The following is a 17,065-nucleotide window of genomic DNA, read 5'->3' as shown; positions in this document are numbered from 1 at the left end:
TGGAGCGGAGAAGCTGGGGCAGGGCTCCCCCATCCAGTTCTAGTAGCTGTGCATGAACCCAAACTTGAAGGCTTGATACCCACTCGGTCTTAGCGCGTAGAGGACAGTCTGCTTTGTTTTTCCCTAATGCGGACTCTTCCCAATCTTAAGAAATGACTCCAGGATTTAATGAGTCATCTATCCGCATGTCAAGTAAGCGACTCAGTTTCCCTCCTAGATCCTGTCCTCTGGACGGAAGAGCTCTTCCAGCAGCCTGTGATGGAAGGGATGTTCCTCTACCCCCTCAGTAGTGTTTTGCTTCTCTTGCACATTTTAAGGTGTATTTATTACAACTTCATAAGAAGGGGCGCCTGGGTGGCTCAGTCTCCCAGTGGTTAAGCATCTCCCTTCAGCTCAGGTCACGTCCCAGGGTCCTGGGATCGAGTCCTCCCAGCCCAGTGGGGAGTCTGCTTCTCCCGCTGCCTCTTTTCCCCCCACCCCCGTTCATCTTCTCTCTCTCAAACAAATAAATAAAATCTTTTGGGGAAAAAAAAGCCTTCATAAGAACTCCCAGGTTCTAACACAATTTTATTTGGCCCAAGGACACAATGATACCTTTCACTGGATCGCCAACATCCTTTCTGAGAATGTCCAACAGACGTTGCTATTGTGGCTTTCTCTGGTCATGATCTTAGACAGAATCCTCTGGCGGCTGCGTCCTTCGGTTCCTGTCCCCGATTACAACCGGTCTCCCAGAGCCTTCCCTCCCAGAAGGACAGCGTGAACTGCTTGTCCAGAAGTGTTTTTCCTTGCTCCCATTAAAGTTTCTCTGCTTACTTCTTTGCCTGGTTATTCTGTCTTGATGATAATTTATTACCTGAAGGAACTTAGTTTTGTGCACAAGTTTGGAGATTCCCCGTGGTACTTTCTTCTCTTGATCCTTTACAAAAACGTTAAATAAGTCCAGTTCAATATGTTTTCCTCAGGGTTCTTATTATTAACACTTTTTCCCTCCAGAGAAAAATGATCCTTTGGCCACACTCCTTATTTATTCTCTAAGACAACTCCCTCTCCAGCTCAAAACATTTTCTCTCGTCCCCACAAAACCTATCGATTTAGCTTTAGTGAGGGATAACTGATACATGATAAACCGTGTATATTCAAAGCATACAATTCGGGGAGTTCTGTCACGTGTAGGCACCTGTGAAACCGTCCCAGGACAACAGATGTCTCCATTATCCCCCAAAGCCCTTTCATTGTCTCTTCCCACCCCTCTCCCTTTGCAGCCAACTGCAGATATGTTTTCTGTCATTACAGATTAGTTTGCATTGTTTATAATCTTAGTTAAATGAAATCATACCGTATGTAGTCTTCTGGTTTGGGTGGGGGAGTCTGGCATCTTTCACTCACTCTAATCATTTTAAGATTCATCAGTGTTTTTCCATAAACCGAAAGTTTGACTATCCCGCGTGGTACTCCGTGGTACGGATAGAACACATTTTGTTCCTCTATTTTTCAGTTGGTAGACCCTCGTGCTGCTACCAGTTTGGGGTTACCACGAATAATATTGCTCTGAACATCCCCACGTAAGCCTTTGCACTATCGTACGCCTCAGCTGCTCTTCGGTTAACATCTAAGAGCGGAAGGGCTGGGTGGTATCATTTCTACCACTTCTGGTATGACATCTATTTTTTGAAGATTTATTTATTTGACAGAGAGAGAGAGCGAGAGAGGGAACACAAGCAGGCGGAGGGGGAGAGGGAGAAGCAGGTTCTCTACCTCGAAGGGAGCGCGATGCAGGGCTTGATCCCGGGACCATGACCCAAGCTGAAGGCAGACGCCTAACCACCTGAGTCACCTGGGTGCCCCGGTATGACATATTTTTAAAAGCTTTCGAAAATCCAAGTAAACTATATCCTCTCTTTCTCCTTTATTTATGTATTTTCTTTTTTTTTTTTTTAAGATTTTATTTATTTAATTGACAGACAGAGATCACATAGTAGGCAGAGGGGCAGGCAGAGAGAGTGCGGGAAGCAGGCTCCCTGCTGAGCAGAGAGCCCGATGCAGGGCTCGATCCCAGGACCCTGGGATCATGACCCAAGCTGAAGGCAGAGGCTTAACCCACTGAGCCACCCAGGTACCCCTATTTATGCATTTTCTTAAAAAAAAAAAAAACCAGTAAACATAATTCTCAAAGAATAAAACAAAGACATAAAGACCATGGGGCCTCGGGGGGGGGGGGGGTGGTGATCATACTTGTTCACCAAGACTGCTCAGTCTTAACCTCTGTGAAGTGTAACAAAGCAGCTACACTGCCCAGGTGACACTCAGTCCCCTTAGGGATAGGAGGAAAAAAGTCCTGTCTCCCTCCTGGAGGCTCTATGGTATGTAGGTGTGGAAATATTTATCAACCAGATTCAACCCACCAGCCCTCCTGTGTGTGTTATCTGAGTACACAGAGTAATTTACGGCTCAGAACAGAATGGAAAATCAAGAAGACTTTCCTGTGTTTTGTCACAGACAAAGACAGAAAGGGAGAGAAAGATGCCGGAGAATGGAATAAAGTACCAAAAGAGGAAGGTTACAGACAAAAACAAAATGGGACCAAATTCTGAGAGTCGACGCTCGAGTTCGTAAATAACTCCCCTTCCCTGACACGTTTTACGCATGGTCACAAGACACAGGGTGAGTCGCTGCCTGCGTTTCAAAGCCCAGATGCAAGGACCCTGTCTGAGCCACCAGCCTTGTGGTCCTGCTGGGAAGGGGGCCATCCCAGACGAACAGATTGTGATTTTCAAGTTCCAGGTGTATAGAAAATAGACTTGTTATTTTTAATTTACGAGCTCCTATAGCAATAGATGTAAATTAGGATTTCTTTTCCTGGACGTGTAAGGAAACACGAGCGGTGCTGAAATTTACGGCAGCTTGAACACTCGGCTTCCCTCCCCCACTTCGAAGCAAGACCCAGGCTCCATAAATCAGTTTTGCTCACAGGCCCAGCTGTAAAGGAAATAAAGAACAGGCAGGGTGGTAAGTCCCCCACCGGCCTTTGGGGCTGTGGTTGGCAATCGGGACCAGAGGAGAGGTTTCAAGATGAATGATAGCCATCTTTATGTTCTCTCTCTTTAACACGAAAATGAAAACAAAATGCACAGCATCTTAAGTCATAAATGATAGGGGATTTTCCAATTTATGCAAAAGACATGAGGATTACATTGAACATGGCCCCAGGCAGGGACACTGCAGAAAAGCACAGAGACTGGGTGCAGACATGCCCCCTGACCCAGGCCTGGCAGGTGCACCCCACCCCCAGCAGCCTGGACGGAAAGACACGGCATCAGGAGCAGCCTCAGAAAGTCTCCACACACGCTTGAGGAATGGCCCAGAATGAAAAGTTCTTTCCAGTTAAGCTCAGTGCTGAATTTAGGTTAGAGGGCCAATTTGGCTAGGCTATGGTGCCCACTTCTTTTGGCCAAACAGCGGTCTAGATGTTCCCCGGAAGGTGTCTTTTAGCGTGATTGATACTGACATCAAAAGATTCTGAATGAAGCATATTACCCCCATCCGTCGTGTTAAAGGAACGCGCTCTCCTCAAGCACACGGTTGGGCAAAGCACTTAGTTCCCCAGGACTGGTGACTGGAAAGAAGCCCCGGCCCTCGGGGCGCGGTAGGGAGCAGGCAGGTAGGGCAGGCAGGGAGCCACGCTCTTTCTCTCCTGCTCTGAGCAGAGCCTTTCTGTGGAGCTTAGCTACACTGCAGCAGAGATGAACGACCCCAGGAGGGACAGGAGGAGGCTGACCAGCTCCTGGGCAGACTCCTACCCCTTCCCAGATGGGCTCAAATAGTCACTGAGCCCCAGATCCATTCTCAGAGGTGAGGATACAACTGTGGAACAGACAGACAAGTGGCTCATTGAATGGATCTTCCATTGTAGAAGGGGAGAAGGCAATAAACCAGAGAGCAAGTGAATGGATAAGATAACTTCTGATAAAAAGAGGTGCGATGAAGTCCCCTTTAATAGCTAAAGGATTGGAAGACTCGGGGTGGGTGATACTGGGAGTTCTGGTGTTCTTCTGTGTCCTGGGAGGGAGCTCCCGATGGTGGTGGCTGCCCATTTGCCATCTTCAGGATCACATATAATGCCTGGCATATAGCATGGACTTAAAAAAATGCTGGATGGTTGGATGAATGGATGGATGTATGTATGTTTGGATGGATGGATGGATGGATGGCTGGCTGGCTGGCTGGCTGGCTGAATGGGGATATACAGCCTATATCTTATGCTGGGTCTTCTTAGAAGCATCCCTGGATAAGGATGAGAGTTCTAGGAGGTTTAAATGGCAGGTGACTACAGGAAACAGACGCAGGGGAGTAGGAGTGAGACAGGGAAGGAGGAAGCCACTGAAGGATACATGATCAAGCAGGCTGCTGATACAGGCAGCTGGGGCTCAGCCCTACTTAGGAAATCTGGACCAAGGACCAGGGTCAGGGTGGACCATGCCTCAGCGATGTCCCAAACAAGGGGCAAGGGAGCTGGAGCATTTACCCCCAACTCCTGTCAGTCTTATTTGGGAACTGTTCCCAAGAACACTGCTTCCTTGGCACTCTGGCCAGACCCACACTTGAATGCAGTGGGCTCCAGCAGAGAAAACCCGTGGGCAGAGTTGTAAGGGCTGGACCTTGGGAGCTACAAGGCCTTGTTCAGAGAATGATGTGTGGGAGTCCAGGGGGTAGAGGCCAACAGTACCAGCTGCCGACAGTTATGTTCATCTCACGAATTCCCAGGGGGGCCGGGAAGGGCTGAGCGGCCAGACCCCAGCCAGGGTCAGACTTCATGACATACAGGTTGGTAATCCTTGGGCCTCTTCCGCGATCTCTCTCAACTTTTTTTTTTTAAAAGATATATTTACTTATTTTAGAGAAAGAAAGAGCACGAGCAGAGGGAAAGGGCAGAGGGAAAAGGAGAATCTCAAACAGACTCTGCCCTGAGCGTGGAGCCTGGTGGGGGGCTCGATCCTGCAGCTCTGAGATCACGACCTGAGCTGAAACCAAGAGTCAGACGCTTAGCTGACCACACCACCCAGGCGCCCCATCTCTCTTGATTTTACTCTGACCCCTGGAGCTCCTCAACGGTGGGAACAAGGTCTTATTTTGATTTTTAAATACTATTGGTGGTGAGAACCTGTATAAGGACTTAAGACTTGAGTATTTTTTTCGTCCATTGAAAATGTCACTAAAATTCTGCAGGGCCAGATTCAGAAATAGTCTGCTTTCTCCACAAAGGCCACCTTGCAGCTTTAACTTGAGCACCAAGGAGACAGACAGGAGAATAAATGAAAATTTATTTGAGAAAAATGAACCACATTTATTTTCTGAAGCACCTGAAAGACTAGAAATAAATTTTGAGTGATGGTCTATATTTGTTCTTCTTCTTCTTCTTTTTTTTAAATCAAAGTGGGGCCTGGGGCTCATTACACCCTTTTCATGATAGGCCCAAGGATAAATCATCTTTCTTTGTCATGGCCAAGGCCCTTTCCCCCTTTTGCCGGAGTCTAAAAGGACCAACTATGGACTCTTAAGGCTTTGGTTTTGGAGGACACCAAGACAATGGCACAGGCCATCGTTTCTAATGATGCTAAACTCACTTTTGCATCAGCTCAATGAAAAGATGATGGTCCAAATTCACGTGTACAGAACCTACCTGTGCTGAAATCAATAATGAAAAAAGTCTGTTTGATTATTTAGCTATCCCAACGTTTCTTACCAGTAAAGCCAGTACTTGAAAGGATAAGAAATCGGGAGACAGCGTGATAAATCTGGCTATCTCCAGGTACAGTCTCAAGGTTCATTTTACATTTTAATTTCTTTAAGCATTTTTACTCTTTTGAGAAGCAGGACAGGCCCGAGTTTTCCCGCACAGTGGGGTCCCTGTTTCAGCATTCACTTACTGAGCTCCTACTGTATACAAAGCACGGTGCCAAGTATAGGGGGAGACTCAACACAGTTACTGTTCTCATGAGAGCTACATCTTGGTAATCAGGAGAAAAGGGAAAACTCATTATTTCCACGTTAGAGGCAAGAAAGGAAGAAGCCCTCCTTCAGGAACATCCCCAGTGGAAGAAGCTGAGACGGCCACTGGTCTCTTTATACCTCAGTCCGACCTGTTTCTCAGCAAATTATTATGACAGTATCCCTTGAAGTCCTGCTCCACATTTCGCTGATGAGGAGCCGGTTCCTTATTTACAGGGCAGACAAAGCTATGGACAGATTCATCACCAGCATGAGGAACCTCTACCCAATACCGTGTAATATGATGCATCTTTAGTTTCTATAACGTCTTCTGCACGATTTTCTTCCCCAAATGCTTTACATACCTCACTAGGACAGTTATAGAATTAAAATAATAAAACAGGAGGCAGAAAGCAAAAATATTTAATCCAAGGGAGGAAAAGTCAGGTTTGGGACGAAATAGGAGGAAAGATGGCGAGCCCTACTGGGTTGTGCTGGTCCTGACTCTTTTCTCTGTTTTGACTCTTGGTGCTTTTGGCCCCGGGTGGCGCCATGCAACCCCCTCTCTTGCAAATCTTCCTCTTGAAAAGACAGCTAGGTACTCGCAGCTTCCGTAAGAATCTCAGTTTCTCAGTGATGCCTTCCACGTGCTTTGTTATGATGCTATCTCTCCAGAACATCCCAAAACTACAGCAATAATGTAATTCCTGGGCATGGGACTTGAACCGAATGGGAAAAGATGTGAAATTCTCAAAGATCTTCAGTGGAGGAAAATCTGGAGACTTAGCTGCCCATCTTGCTTTTAGTCTGAACTCCCTTCCTTCCCTCTTCCCTTCCTTCAACTAATATTGAAGACGGTAGGTATTGTATGGGAGGAGGGATGCAGAGACAGAATGGTTGTACTTTTAAATAGAGAGGACGGGGGGGTACCCAGGTGCCTCCATCGGTTAAGCGTCCGACTCTTGATTCTGGTTCAAGTCATGGTCTGAGGTCATGAGACTAACCCCACATCAGGCTCTACGCTCAGCATGGAGTCTGCATGAGATTCTCTCTCTCCGCCTGCCCCTCCCACTGCTCATGCATGAGCACACACGCTCGCTCTCTCTCTAAAATAAATAAGTCTTTAAAAAAATAAAAATAAATAAATAGGTTAGGGAAGGCATTTGAACAAAGATCTGAAAAAAGGGAGGGTTGAGCTGAGCAGAAATCTGGGGAAAGGGCCGAGGGAACAGGAAAAGCAGACCTTCTGCAGAGGCCATGGTCTTGCCTCTTTTGAGAAAGGGCAAGGAGGCTGGTGTTCCCGGAACACGGTAGGCAAGAGGGCCATGGTAGAGGATGGGGGAAGAGCAGATGGCCAGTCGCCAAAAAACCTTCAGCCTTGACTCTGAGTGAGACAGGAAGCAGTATCTGGTAACAAACAAAATTAGAAAAGTAGAAGGTAATTGGCCAAAATGTTTTCCTCTGTAGCTTCTCTGCTGGGCTTTGCCTCCAATCTCCTTTTTGGTGTCACTCACGGCCCTTAAGCAAAGGCCTCACGATGGCCCACCCACCACAACCCATCCTGAGTTTGGAGGCAGGAGAGCATGGTGGCGGAGAATGTTTGTTTATTCACTCAACAAGCATTTCTGGAGTGCTTCTTTGAGGCACTAGGGCTTCAGCCAAGAACAAAGACACGAGCGCCCCTACCCTTAACAGAGCTCATGTGCTCATGTTCATGGGCTCTGAGATCGGACAGCAGCGCTCAAGGTCCGCCTCATCGGCTAGCTGCGAAACAGCCGTCAAGCTACTTCACCAGTCCATGCTTTGGTTTCCATACCTAAGCCTTGGACTAAGAAGAGGGCCAACTCATGGGGGCTTCTGAAGTTTAAATTTGTGCCTAGAACTCAGAAACGCGTGTGGCATAAGGGAATGCCCCAATAAATGTTGGCTTTCATTATTCTTAAATGAGTAAGTACTGAGGACAACCTCTCTGATCTAGTGACCACCAAAGACCTCTGCAAAATGGTGAAGACCGGGCAATGCACCTCAAGAGACAAACGCTCCCCACACCAGGCTGAAGAGCATAGTTCACCTCTGAGGAACCAGGTTCCACTGGTGACTGGAAACATCCGTGAGCCATGCAGAGAGGCTGTCCTTGGGGAGCTGCCTTCGAGGGGGGGGTGGTAAGAAAGAAAACTGTGGGAAGACAGGAAAGGAAGGGACGGTGGAGAATTCTATGAGCCTGCGGCTCAGGGAGGACTCAGGTGCCAGCAGCTGGGTGGGGCCACAAAGCGGATGATGAAATTGAATAAAAACAGTGGAAGCAAAAGGGGAAACAGTCTGTTTCTTTGTTGACACCCGCATGGTCTGATCGGGGAGGATGACATTCCTTGGAGTCGGTTCTGAAAGAGCAGAGGACATATGGCTGGAGAGGACCCGATTTCATGAGTGTATGCTTTTGAAATCCATTTCCTGGTCACTAACTCCGATGAAAAAAGTACAATGTAAGCACGAAGGTGGCCATGACAAAAGTCATCCACTCCAGAAGGAACATTGAGAATGCTCTAGGCTTCCCGGGAAGCGCAGACTTCTAGCCCTAGCATATGCCGTCTTAACATTGTCTGTGGGATTTCAATGACGTTTGCAAAGTGCTGTCATGTTTCCACAAGCCCGTGAAATAGACAGAGTGACCGACTGCCATGGAACAGAAGGAACAGTCTTCCAGAGGCTGAGTTAGTTGCCTCAAGTCCGGATCCAGTCCGGTCCAGAATGTCCGTGGTAGGCTCTGGATCTGACCCCGGGCCACTTCCCCTTTCTCTTTTTCCCATACCCCGCTTCCCTCCCCCCAACACTGGTCAAAAAAAGATATTCAAAATGTTCAGGAAGAACCAGACTGTCTGAGCTGAGAACGCTTGACAAGAATCACCGGGATCCCTGGGGCCCGTGGCATTCGCCTCGCCTTGGAGCAATCCCACCAAGGCATGAATTGGGTTTTCAGGGGAGGCCAGGCTCTGCAAATGATTCCCAGATGTGGTGAGCCGACTGCCAACACCCCAACAGGCCATCAGTCAGACAAAGGATTCCTTTAATCAGAAACTGCCCCATTTTACACATTCCCTGCAGCAGGAGATGGGAAGGGGCCGCGAACACTGGTCGTTTTCTTCTGTGTAGACCGGCAGCTCCGAAGAACGGTGTGGGCCACGCCACGATTGCCATCTGCACGATGGTCTGCATACCCCAAAACAGAACAGTTCTGGAGGTTGCTGGGGTTGGTACTGGACGGTCGGGTTCTCTATCTCAAGCATTTTAGGAGTTTTTTTCTTTGTACACAAAGGGTAACGGTCTAGACATTGAATGTTCCCTCAGTGCGTTCCTTGTGTCTCATAAGCAATCAAGGATTTCCTGCTTCAGGCAGCAAACACATGAAGCTCTTTCCCCGGCCCCCTGAAATCTGATGGCACTCAGTACCCATTTGGCTCCTTCTTAAACTTTGCCTTTCATATGCCAACTGATGGGTGTTCAAGCGAAGCCCTACTCAAGCAGGTACGAATCCTCCAAATTCGCTTATTCATATACATGAGCCAGAGTCCCCTCTTTTCCCAGAAGTCCACGGAGTCTTTTCTAAGAAAAGGGAGGTTGACCTGCCAGGAGTAAATAAACAAGAAACCCAGAGAGTGGGGATTTGGCTTCCCACTCGGGCCCTCCAAACTGCGGCCTCGACCCCGCTGAGCCCCTAGTGGAGGAAGGGGGCAGGAAGCTGGTGCAGACAAGCCCACACTGTAACTCCGGGCAGCTGACTCACAGAGGCCCTCCTGGATAGAGGGAGCCCGGGAGCAGGCACCCCACTCACCCCTCTAAATGTTGCCCTCGTCCCCTGAGCGAACGGCACAATTTTGGACACTGATCCTGACCACGAATATCCCCTAGGAAGTCAGCGGAAGCTTAGCCATGGGCTAAGTCAGCGGGAGCTGGAGCAGGTGACGGAGTTTCATGGGGGGAACTGGGGGAAGGAACAGACACGGGGTCCAAGTGCGATCCTGGCCAGGAGGTTAAGCGCAGGTACAACAGGCTTCTTTGAACTCGAGAAACAGAAAAAGCAATAATCGTGGGGGCAAGTTCCAAGAGACGGGCTCTCCGGGGCTCTTCTTCTCCCAGAGGAGCTCTTTTTTTTTTCTTTTTTTAAGATTTTATTTATTTATTTGACAGAAATCACAAGTGGGCAGAGGGGCAGGCAGAGAGAGGGGGAAGCAGGCTCGTAGCTGAGCAGAGAGCCCGATGCGGAGCTCGATCTCAGGACCCTGGGATCATGACCTGAGCTGAAGGCAGAGGCTTAACCCTCTGAGCCACCCAGGCGCCCCTCCTGGAGTGCTCTTCCATCACAACAGACACTAACATGGAAATTTACTTCTCTCTCAAGTCGGGTCCCCGGCTCTCTCCTCCTCCTCCTGCATCACCGGGGACCAGCTGGGCCACGTCTGTCACAGTTCTTCTCTGGGGCTAACTGCTGATGTGTCGATCACGGGGAGACCTGTGCGTCCCTCAGGGGAATCGAATCTGATGGGAGAACAAAAGGACCAGGAGCAGCTTCACGGCTCCCTCTCATCCTTCTCTGACGCCATAAACTCCTGGCATGGAGCCAAGGACTACTGTTCCACGTTCACACACCCGGGGTCGGAAAAAAAGGCATCACTGAGCAAGACTGTATGTTCGGTGCGTGCTCTAACCAGAGCAAACAGGCACTATCTGAAGGGACTGTCGGCAAGAACGTGCAGGGGATGTTAGGCACGGCCGCCTGTAAGAGTAATGCCTGTGCACACACAGCACGCGCGTGTGCCTGGCGCAAAGAGGAGGGGCCCCAAGGGGCATGAGAGACGGAGCCAACTGGTCCCAAGGCAGGTCCTCGGAGCCAGGACACAGCTCCCGCCACTCGGCTTGGCCCCCAACCCCAGGACCCAAGCTGATCAAGGGGGAAACGGGGCCAGTCGGTCATGAACGCTCAGTGATGTGCTCTAGGGGCTTGGAGAAAGCAGCTGGGTAATCAGACAAGGGGTCCAAACTCGAGAATGCAAGAAACCGTGAGGCAGGTCGAGATGGACAGAAGTACAACAACATCCCTCAGGAAAGAAGGCGATCGGGCCGAAGGCAAGGGGTTGGGGGAGCTGGCAGAAGGAAAGGAGGAACAAAGCAAGCGAGAAAGAGAAAGCAGAGCGAACGGGTCCCACAAAATGTATCCGAGGCCACCCCTATACTGAGAACACCAATTTTTGCCCAGAAGATGCCAAACCCAGGGCAGATGCACTGTTAACCAATAGCCACACATTGTATAAAGGTCAGAAACTTCAAGAAGAGACTCGGGAAGTACACGACAACTCTGTTCCTGGAGCATCTGAGGCGGGGGGAGAGCCTGAGGGAGGGAGAAGCACTAAGGCACGGAACGGACCCCGCGGGAAGCCAAGAGACACGCACCAAAGGGTTTGGAACATGGAGTGATCTGAGGTACTCAGACCATGCAAACAGATTTTAGAGCCACTTCTAGTCGCACTCATTACACGCTACTCCGCCACCTCCCGTTCCTGTGGGAATCGTGCACAGAAGATCCCCTAGGATCTTCGCTGGGACAGCTAACCAGCCAGGTGACTTGCTGTGCCAGCCTGGTTACTATGACCGTTACTATTTTTAGTGTCATGCTATTGTTCCCCCACCCACCCCCCAAAAAAGTGCTTTTCCAAAATTAAAAGCAAAGGCAGTCAGTCTACCCCGATGCTGTTACTTAAAGAAATAGATTCAGACGAGGCAGGCATCGAGGGTTGCCCGCTTGGGACTTCGTCGCTTTCTAGAGGAGTTCTTCTCAGACCTCATGCGGTGAAGTATCACTTTTTCTTTAATTTCTAATGACCTCCAAAATACAAGCTCCACTTCTCTATTCCTAGATCCAACAACCATAACATTCCTGTTCGCTGGCTTCCAGAAGTTTCTAGAAGCTTCCTCTCCACCTCTCCACCTGTGCTAGACTAGGAACAGTGTGTGGCCCCACGGCCCCACAGACCACACTCGGAGAAGCTCCGGCCATGAAGGTACCGCGGCTTACGTGGAACTGGAACTCTTCATCTTTTTAGTCGTTGCATCTGAAACACAGTCAAGTCCATCCCACCTTTCCCCGTAGAAAGCCAACATTTACACAGAAAGGCTGATGTTGCCAAGTAAAGGGGCTGTCCACAACCCTCGACAAACTGGGTTTCTGCTCTACTCATTTCCTCAAACAAACAGTAGCGCCCACTTGTTCCTAGTGCTGTTTCCTAAGCGGTGACCCTCAGTTCCTGATTACGGTGAAGAAATCACTAATGCGTCGAATTGTGCCCGCTTCACACTGAGGGCACCAAGGGCTCACGCACATGGGTGAGGGTCCCCACTCGGCCACTTCCTAGCTGTGCACCCTTGGGTCCGTGACTTAACCTCTGGACATTTCTTTCTTTATCCACCCAACGGGGAAACGATAGGTTCCACCTGCCACGGCTCGTCCGAGGACAAAGGGAGAGTTTGCCCAGTGGGAGCTCAGCACAGTGAGTGACGCTCACTGACCGTCCCGGAAACCTCAGCCACGCTGGCCACAAAGGTGGCAAATGGCCCCTCTTCCCTATAAAATGATGAAATGATGTCCGGCCCAGCTTCCTGAGAGCCGGCCACCTCGGGTCACTTAGAGCCGCAAGGAGGTTCCAGAACCTTGCAGACCCGGCTCTGCGACCCGGTCTCGCACAAGGAGTTGAGAAGCGGTGAGCACATGTGTGAGGCACAGGAGTGAACCCCGGCCCCAGATTCCTGGGTGGAAAGACCTTCCCGAGCTTCCACAGGAAACCATAACCTCTAGAGCCTTTCCGGTTTGCGCACCAGCGACGGATGCAGATTTCACCCCGACCAAAGGCCACCTGTCCTTGATCCCAAGCAGAAAACCCTGGACCCGGCATTCCGAGACTGCCGGACAGCACAACCGGGGCTGGTTTTGGCCCCTCCCCCGCAACCCACATCAAATGCCCGTTGGCTCTGGGCTCAGCCCATGGTCTCCATTCTGACCCGGGAGTGCAGGTAAGTCTCAGGCCAGGCTCCCCTTGCCTGTCATTTGTCCTTCCCTTCCCTGGTGTGTGCTGGCTCGTTTGGAAATGCTCCTCGGATTAACTGAAAGTCAGCTTCAGGCCTACCCTATGTCTGGTGCATGGGCTTTCCCAGTGAACCCCTACCTCCTCCTGCTTCCAGTCCTGCTTCTGGGGTTTTCTAAGGGTAGCTGATCCAGAAAAGTCTCTGGGTGGAGTCTGCACTGAGGCCTCTCATGTTCAAGGTACTTCTGGTCAGGAAAGTGCCCTGGAGGGCAACCTCCATCTGGGCAGTGAAGGTTCTCGGCAGCACCAAGGCCAGCAGTCCCCCAGTGTAAGCTTGATCTCCCTCAGTGACGGGGACCTCACTCTCTCTCGGGGTCGTCTGAGCTGTGTGCAAATTCTCCTGCATCCTGAGCTGGGAGAGCTGAGCTGGAGGGAGTCCGAGCTGGGTCCCATCACCAGGTTTTATTCAATCTTTGCCTACATACTTGGGTGTTTCTTAGAACCAACCAAATTCTTCATTCACACGATGGCCCAAGAGACAGCTGAGGGTCGTCTTCTCTGGACTAAATCTGCCATGATGTGGCTTCCTCCTTCCTCAGCATGTTCGTCGCCCACCCCGGACACGCTCTCACCACCCGCCTAAGTCCTGGGATCGTCTGTGCTTGCGGCATTTCCACCTCCTTATTCCCTCCCTGAATGGCGTGGACATGGCCTCTCAGTTGGTTCTGTCCACGGTTTCAGGCATCCCCTGGCGGGCTTGGAGCATCTGTCCCGTGGATACGGGCACAACCTCATTTCCTGTTACTTGCTATACACCCGAGTCGGCGCAACTTTTCACAGGACAATAAACACGGCACCAAGACACAATGAGAACCTCAGACCCAGTCTCCCGACAGGCCCCCATGCCGTCTTTACTGGGGATGTTATTAACCCAGGACACTGGCCTCTGTTCTCCCTCTGACCGGATCCTCCCCTATTCGGAGCCCCGTCCTCACATGCTGTGCTTTGGATGGTACCACTCACGAGGCTAAGCAGAGAAACCACGCAATTTTCCTTCCTCCTGACATATTATCAGAGTCTGTACCAAATCGCCCTTTGTACAAGACTTTATCATTTACCCTAGTCTGTCTTAATGTTCAAAGCAGCCCGGAGGAGGAGGGGCTGACCTCGGTGTACAGACAGGGACACCAAGGCAGACCTCAGGGCTCCTCCGATCTCGGACCTGGAGCCATTTATTCTGAATTCCGCTTATCCAGGGACATGCAAATCTTAGGCAGAAAAAGTTTTCTAAAGTTAAGTTCCAAGGATCAAATAAAGAATGAGTCACGGGGTGGGGGGGAAGCTGAGGAATCTGGTTTCTATTTCTGACTTTGCTATAAATTAACTCAAAGTTCAACTTTCTTGGTCCTCAGGCCGGTCCTTCATAAAACAAGGAGACCGAATTAGATGATCCCGAAAGCGCCTTCTGGTCAGCTGTCCTTTGTCTCCTGCCCTGTCTCGGCCGCACTGCTAAAATTAGGCATAAAACATTGTCGAGATACCTTTCATTTGGGTTTCTTGTCTTATTAAAGGCCCTGAGATTCGCTGGAGGGTATAGGGTAACTATCCTGCTCATCTGTCCAGAATGGAAAAAAAAAAAAAAAAGAAGGCTGCCATCTCTTTCCTAGTTCATGGTCAAAGCCATTCATCTGCTGTGCTAAGAACATCAGTCTGGAAACACCAGGTGGGGGGCCGGGCCCCCCGAAGTCCTCACCCCAGGGGGACATCGTGAAAGCCACATATTCTTAGAGCTGTGGTCCCCCACCCGCGACACCCATGCCGGTGTCTGGAGACCTTCACGGTCGTCGCAAGTGTGACAGGTGCAGTGGGAGTCCAGCGGGGGGAGGCCAAGGATGCTGCTGAGTGTCCAGACCGTCAGGGTCGTCCGGACCCAGCGGCGGCAGTCTGAGATTGCGGAACCCCCTCCTAAAGCGGGAAGTCCAAGACAGTTCCAAACTCTCACTAGTGTTTTAGCTAAGCTGGAGAATTGAGGCTCCGGACGCTTCTCTTACCTGGCGAAGAAGGAAGCGGCCACCGAGGGGCCTGTGGAAGTCTCACTGGCCGCGCAGGAGCCCTGGGAGGCTGGGGTGCCGCAGGCCGAGGGCTTGTCCGCGTTGGAGCGATTCAGCGCCGCCTCGGTCAGCCCCTCCCGGCCCGTCTCCGTCATCAGCTGGGAGATCTGACAAGGAAAACCGACACGGGGCTCGTTACCTGTGACTCACTGCCCTTCCCGCACCACCGATGGCATCCCTCTGTCAGGGGGCGGGGGTCCCAGCACAGGTAGGGACGGTGGCCCGGCGGGGTGAGGAACGGGGACCAGGGACATGCTCCATGCACGCTGGGGCTTCTTTGGGCTTCTCAGAACATATTTTGCAGGATTTTAGTCTGGACACTTCCTTATTTTCATTAGAAATAATGGGATAAAATTACCCCCCAACACTGTGAGTTTCAATTATGCCCGTGTCTCCTGTCCATTTGGAGCAGAAAGTGTGAGCCATTATCCACAGTTTGCGGCCCAAGACCGGACGGAGCAGAAGCATCGACCACGGCTGCTTTCTTACTGGGACTGGTCCCAAACGCTGACAGACGAGAGGGGCAAAGTTATCATTTATTAAAGGAGAAGCGAACCGGCTAACGGATAATATGAGGGACTCAAACACGATCATCGTTGTTTGCTATAAACCGTCAGCAAACGTGGTGCAGAGAAACTCATAGAAATAATATAGCCACTGTAGTTTTCCAAGTGGTTTCTGGAAGGAGTTAGATCATTTCAGCAGACTTGATGTTCCTACTCCTTCATTAAGATACACGGCTTCGGTTTTGTTTGCAATGATCGCCTTCACGACGGAGGCACCAGTGCATGGGGGCTGGGTCCGTTTTATCTAAACCCACCGGATGTGCGAGGAAGAAGCTCGCTTCTGGGCAAAATGAGAATCTCATGTAGAAATATGCTTTCGCAGAAGTGGTCATTCTGTGACCATATAATAATGATGCAGGCAAAGCCTAAGTGTGCTATTTGGAAAGCCTGTTGGTTTAAAACTTTAGTCCACTTACAAAAGGGAAAAATGTTAGTTTAACAAAAATAAGAGGGAGAGGGGATTGGAGAGGAGGAAGAACAAAAGAAAAGAAAAGAAAAGAAAAGAAAAGAAAGAAAGAAAGAAGAAAGAAGAAAGACTTCAGTTTAAAAAAGAGTCTGCAGGCAGCTCAAACGTCTTAAATGCTGAATGGAAAATGTTCCTAATTACCTAGAAAATACAAGCGCAATAAAGCAAAGATCAGGCACAGTTTCCACTTTGTAACTGAGCAGGCCAGCGGGCCAGTGAGAGTCCCATTTGCTAACCTTTGAACATAAAAACATTTGTACTTTTCATTATTAGCTGCACAGCCGTTACTCTGAGCCCCATTGACTTGAAACTTTGCTTAAATTCATGCCCTTACTTGGAAAGCTTTGGCATTTTCAGCTGAAATTTTGCCAACACATACTTTCTTATTCTCATTCATTCAATGTGTTGTAAGGAAACCTGACCCACATAAGGGAGCCCCGGGAGGAAGAGGCAGAGAAAGGAGCCCATGGCCTGGGGAACATTCCGTGCACTCAGCTAGAGCTGCTGCCCAGGCTGGGGGCGTGCATCCCCTCCCCTCTGGGTTCCTCTGCTGTGTGTGGGGTGAGGGCTCCCCTCTACCGGCTGCCACTCTCCCAGAGGGATGAAGAAGAGGAGGAGGTTGTTCACACCTATGTCACCACTTAGCGCTAAGCAGCACTTATGAAGCCCCCCGCCCCCGTGTTCCAGGACGTCTGCTCCACCAATGGCCACAAACACACCCACTGTCACAGGACCATCATTTTTTCATCAAGTAGCTACAATCTACCATAGATAAACTGGTTTAGTTATTTGTTTTTGAAGACTTTATCTATTATTTATTTGAGAGAGAGAGTGCGCATGCACACGAGCAGGGGGAGCGGCAGA

The 17,065-nt window shown here is 50.0% G+C and overlaps 1 protein-coding gene across 1 annotated transcript in view; it reads right to left on the bottom strand.

Moving 5' to 3' along the window:
- The window catches only part of KIF26B (kinesin family member 26B), a 411,889-nt gene that overhangs the window by 197,026 nt on the left and 197,798 nt on the right, over positions 1 to 17,065 (bottom strand). The window contains exon 4 of the mRNA XM_059144968.1: positions 15,110 to 15,276. Coding sequence (XP_059000951.1) covers positions 15,110 to 15,276 — 167 coding nt within the window. The remainder of the gene's footprint in view (positions 1 to 15,109; positions 15,277 to 17,065) is intronic.

The sequence above is a fragment of the Mustela lutreola genome, chromosome 14 (genome assembly GCF_030435805.1).
Source record: "Mustela lutreola isolate mMusLut2 chromosome 14, mMusLut2.pri, whole genome shotgun sequence".
Lineage (NCBI taxonomy): Eukaryota > Metazoa > Chordata > Mammalia > Carnivora > Mustelidae > Mustela > Mustela lutreola.
This window is presented reverse-complemented; position numbering and strand designations above follow the sequence as displayed.